This window comes from Glycine max, chromosome 14 (genome assembly GCF_000004515.6).
Source record: "Glycine max cultivar Williams 82 chromosome 14, Glycine_max_v4.0, whole genome shotgun sequence".
NCBI classification, from domain to species: Eukaryota; Viridiplantae; Streptophyta; class Magnoliopsida; order Fabales; family Fabaceae; genus Glycine; species Glycine max.
The window spans coordinates 4,045,764-4,051,022 of NC_038250.2; the positions used below are offsets into that span (position 1 = coordinate 4,045,764).

Below are 5,259 nucleotides of genomic sequence, written 5' to 3' on the forward strand. Positions count from 1 at the left end.
TATATATATATGATATATATATATATATATATATATATATATATATATATATATATATATATATATATATATATATATATATATACACACACACACACACACGGTGGAATTCAATTAATAACATACATTAAATTTGTAAAAGAAAATTTGGATTTCAATTATTTCCACAAAATACATCCCTAAAAAAATGAAATAAATCACATAATTAATCCAAACATTAAAATTTCTGAAATACTTCGAGATTCCATCGAGATATAAAAATTCTAATTATGATGAATAAAAAAATCAATTTATCTATATTTCATCTAACTTCCACTATAATTTTCCCGTGTATGTTTTTCTAAAACATTCACATCTGACTTGACTCTCATTAAAATATGTGTGAATCTTTTTGTAGAGAACAGAAATTCCTATTAGTTAAATGAAATGTTTTTAATTATTAAAAAAAATTGGGTAGATCTAGAAGACAATGATGTTGTTAAGTTATTAAGGCTAGTTTTTTTGGTTACATAATCAAAGGCCAGGTTTGTTTTAACTTTTGGCAGGATTGTTTTTTGTAAATTAGACTGATATTTTCTAAGATTTGATTTAATTATACATATATTTCCTCTATTTGAAGGCATTATTTTGACACTCCTTCTGTCGTATGATGTAACTTTCAAAGTTCATTTACAAAAATATCCTTTCCGACAATCCAAAATTGCCATTCTTGGTTGTCGTTCTTAGTTGTCATTGCGTTCAAGCTCCACCCCCAAGCTCTGCAGGGTATTGCCGCTTCCACTGTTCAACAGTTCAGTGTACCTTTTCTTTTTCTTCTTCTTAGCGGTCCACTAAAATATTCACAGGGAGATCTCAACAATTACAATTTAGTTGGTTTTTGAGATACCTTGGATTCAACATACTCAAATGGGTTCTTTTGTTTTTATTTGACTAATTTTCGTGAAAGGAATTTATGCTGCTGCGAGTTTTCCAACAGGTTGAAACATTTTTATTCATGATATTGACACGTTACTTCTAACTATTATTAAGAAAATCACAAACTAAAGAACTCCTAATATGAGATTCAAAGTAAAAATTTTGGATGCTGTTTGGAGTTCTTCCTCGATTTGAAGTTGCTCTTTGCTGCAATTATTTTTTTTCTTCAAACTCAGATACCCAAAAAGAAGAGAAGGGTATTTTAACAAAAAAATAATAATGAATCAAAGACATGATCTTCATCGGTTGGAGTAAACAAAATTGACGGTGTTAAAGGATCATGAGGTATCAGTGTAATAACTAGCAAAAGGTTAGGGATTTTCTATAGGAACAAAGAAATGAAGGAATGCATATGTAATTAGAATAATTAGCTGTAGCCGAGGGAGTGTTACTGTAATTTTTATTTTTTGTATTGTTAGAAAGAAGTTGGTGAAACATATTTTTTAAAACTCTCAAATAATATAAAAATGATAAGAAAAAGTAAAATTTTAAACAAATTTAGTTGATAAAAGACAAATTGAGGGAAGCAACTTTAGTATAAAAAACAAAATAGATCCTCTTTAACCAAGTTACCATGTAACCAAAATCCCCTCTCTTCCACCAAAAAAAAAAATGTAAACAAAATCCAGAAATAATGTAATCAACGGTTTTAGTTTTAGTTTGAGATGAAAGGATAAACCTTGCAATAAAAGAGGTAGGTGAAGATCCATTCTTAGAAGAATGTCTTCTTAATTTCTTTCATTATCTCTTTGGTTATTTATTTATGACTTAAATATATTTTTAATCTATGTAAATTTTAATATTTTTTTTCTCAATGTAAGTTTATTTTTTAATTTTAGTCTCGGTAGATTGGCATTATTTTAATTTTGTTTTCTATAAGATATTTTACTCAATTTTAATTCATGTAAATTTGTATTCTTTTTTCAATTTTGATCTATGTAAGATTCTTATTTTTTTTTCATTTATAATTTTCATAAGTTTATACTTATAGGAATCAAAATTAAAAAATACAAACATATAAGATCTAAAAATAAATAAAATATCTTATGAGATCAAAATTAAAAAGATAAAAAAAATATATTTAATTAGTCTTTATCTATTTATTTTTTAATAATTTCTTCTTATTTTATCTCGTGATTATCTAAACTTTTTATTTACTCACTTCCTCTTTTATCTCTCTTTTTCTCTTTTCTTTTTTAGTTATTCCCTCTGTCCTAATGATAAGAAAGACACTTTGAACATCAATCACTCAATATTATTAATGTATCAATTATGTCTTTATTAATAATCATTAACTTGTTATAGGTAATCATGAAAACATTAAAGTCCAAGAATATTATGCAAAATATCAATAAAAAAATAAAAATACTTTAAAATATTTAATAAGGACAACTAAGGCAAAAAGATTAAATGCTTCATTAAAATTCTAAAAAAATCATATAAATTGGACCATCAATTTCTTCTAAAACTATGTCTTTTAATATGGACAAGAGAAAATATTTCCTTTAAGTTAAAAGAAATAAAATGATTGAACTCTTTATTTTATTTTAACTTTAATTTATTTTTTACACTAAAAAATTGAGCCAAATATAGCTTAAAAATCAATGCTAAGTGTTGGATAAGATCTTGTATATTTATTTATTTAAAGAAGCATGAAATTTCCTTGAATTTTGGAGTTATAAGGTCAACTTATTCATTAAAGAGAAAAGGGGAGACAGAGATCATAAGTTTGAATTTCTCTCATTAACATAAACTAATAAGCTAACAACTATTGATAGAAAAAAAAATCCTTGATCTTTTAGTTCTCATAAATTGACTGTCCTATTGTGTGTTGATGGTCATATAATAATAAAAAATGGATTTAATTGCTATTTTGGTCTTTTAATTTATTTTTTAAATTAATGTCATCATTTTATTTTTAAAACATTCAATTTGATCCCTTAATTTATTTTTATGTTCAATTTGTTTTTTATTTTAAAAAATCAATTAAATCTTTTATTTTTAAAATGGGTTCAATTAATTGGTTCAACTTAAAACCAAATTTGGTTTCATTTTTTGAAATTTTTTAGAGCTGGCCAAAGAAAATGGGATAAAATAAAATCAATTTAAAAAAAATAAATGACCAAATTTAATCTTTAAAAATAAAAATATCAAATTGAAATGAATAAATAGATCAAAATATCAAAGTGAACCTTTTATAAATAATAGGACCAAATTAATCTCTAACTATATATATAAAGGGAATGAGACTGCTGTATACACATTTTTATACTCATTGCCCACTATCTTCTATTTTTTTTTACTAAAAAAATCAAGAAACACAATTAGGCACGAAGTGTCTATTTTCCCTAGTATTAAATAATTAAGATACCAATTTAAAATTTTAAAAAATAACAGTACTAGAATAAGAAGTAAACCTAAAAAATATAAATATTTTATTATATGATAAAAAATTTATTATATATAACAATCCATCTCACAAGTATAGATTGATTAAAAGAGATTGTTCAAGTAAAATATACATGGTACTTTAAAAATGTATGAGTGGAAAAATATTTGCACTATTTATTTAAATTAAATTTTAATTTATTTACACTTTCATTCATATAGTCAATTAGGGCTGATCTAGTAGGAGATTTGAGTAACATATATGTGTAAAGTCTTAAATTTAATTAATCCTAAGTTTTGCCACTGTAAACTAAAAAAAAATTGTCATATAAAAGAAAATTATTAAATTCTGTATTCATCCATCATCATTTGAGAGATTTTTAATTACTTGACAGAGTTTTTTATGTTTGCCTCAATCATCATTATTTTAAAGGCTGTCGATTTAATTATTTTGGGGGTGGAGCGGGTCACATGACTTTTTTTTCTTATTACAAATTAATTTTCTGCCTAAAATTTAATGTTTTATAGAAGATGGGTGCGGCTTGAGAAAGAGAAAATGACAGGTTGACTTTAGAAATCTTAGTTTCTTTCCTCTCCTCTCGTTTCATTTTTTTTAATCATTGGATGAATCTAATATCTTCGTGTTCACTTGAGAAGTGATTTTCAACTGATAGAAGACACGATAGATAATTAATTAAGCTCCTTCTATGTTTAATTAAGCTCATTTAATTTCTAATTGATCAATGACCAGTTAAGCAATCAACAAGCGCAAGTACCCAACTGGCCAACAACTACAATAAAAGTTAATCAAAACACAAACATATAAACCACTGAATCAATGACGCAAAATTAAAACGTAACAAAGCGTATAAATGATATCACCACCATGCATGATGCATGCATGCATATATTGCGCGCGGTGGATGCAAAATTTCGCCATATGCATATTAATTCTTTAAGCCGCAATTTTGGGACAGTACTCTCGTTGAACGGCTTTCATGAGGAGGCTATCGTGTTCAAGAGCCATCTGAACAGGGAGAAATCCAAGTCCATTCGCCATGGCAAGCATTATCTGCTTCGTTTCCTCCTTGAATTCTTCAAGATCAACCCTCCCATTCAAGTCGTGGTCGAATTGCACGAACATGGACTCGTACACACGTGCGAGTTCGTCGGGGTCACGCTTCACGTCGACGCCGAAGTGGGTCTCGAACACCCTCAGCCTCTGCAACTCCTTCAGCATCTCCGCGTAAGAGAGAAGACCGTCCTTGTCGGTGTCCAGTTGGGTGAAGAGGTCGCTCACGCAGACGTTGAAGGCTTCCTCGTCCTCCACGAATCCTACGATGGTTGCACCGTCTAGTATTTCTACACTCATGATTTTTAAGGGGACAATGATGGAAAGAGAGAGTAGTAGTGAGTGGAATTTGATTGATGAATTTTGGTTTGGTATGAGACTGTGTTGGTCGATTGAGGTTTATATAGCACTGGGTAGCGCGGTTGGTTATTTTATGAGTGAGAAGTGGTTTAATTTCTTTGCGACCGTTGTTTAATTTCCTTTTCAGTCGTGGATTTTGAATTCGAATGCTTGCCGACCAAGTTTTATGTCACACGCTTTCTTTCCATTTGCTTCCCGATGTTGGTATATATTTATGTGGTCTTTATATATTTGAATAATGGGTTCTTTTATTTGGCACACATGCCGCCAATAGGAAAATGTTTGTTCTAGAATGCTAGGATTCATATATTACTCCCTTGATTATTAATCACCAAGGATCTTTCTATTAATGTCTTTTAAAAAATAATAAATTTAATTAATCATATTAAATCTATCAATTATTTATATTATTATTTTAGAATTATATTTTCATTATTTATCTATTTAATTATTTTTCATTAATA

General features: G+C 27.7%; 1 protein-coding gene across 1 annotated transcript; it reads right to left on the minus strand.

Annotated features, from left to right (window-relative positions):
- Window positions 1–4,050: 4,050 nt before the first annotated feature.
- LOC100813858 (uncharacterized) lies at window positions 4,051–4,819 on the minus strand. Its single transcript, XM_003545578.5, has one exon. It carries the CDS (start codon window positions 4,733–4,735, stop codon window positions 4,319–4,321), a length of 417 nt encoding a protein of 138 aa, XP_003545626.1. The 5' UTR covers window positions 4,736–4,819; the 3' UTR covers window positions 4,051–4,318.
- Window positions 4,820–5,259: the final 440 nt, after the last annotated feature.

What these genes read in the sequence shown, in the direction of transcription:
- LOC100813858 (XM_003545578.5), bottom strand. Translation starts at nt 4,735, where the DNA reads ATGAGTGTAGAAATACTAGACGGTGCAACCATCGTAGGATTCGTGGAG.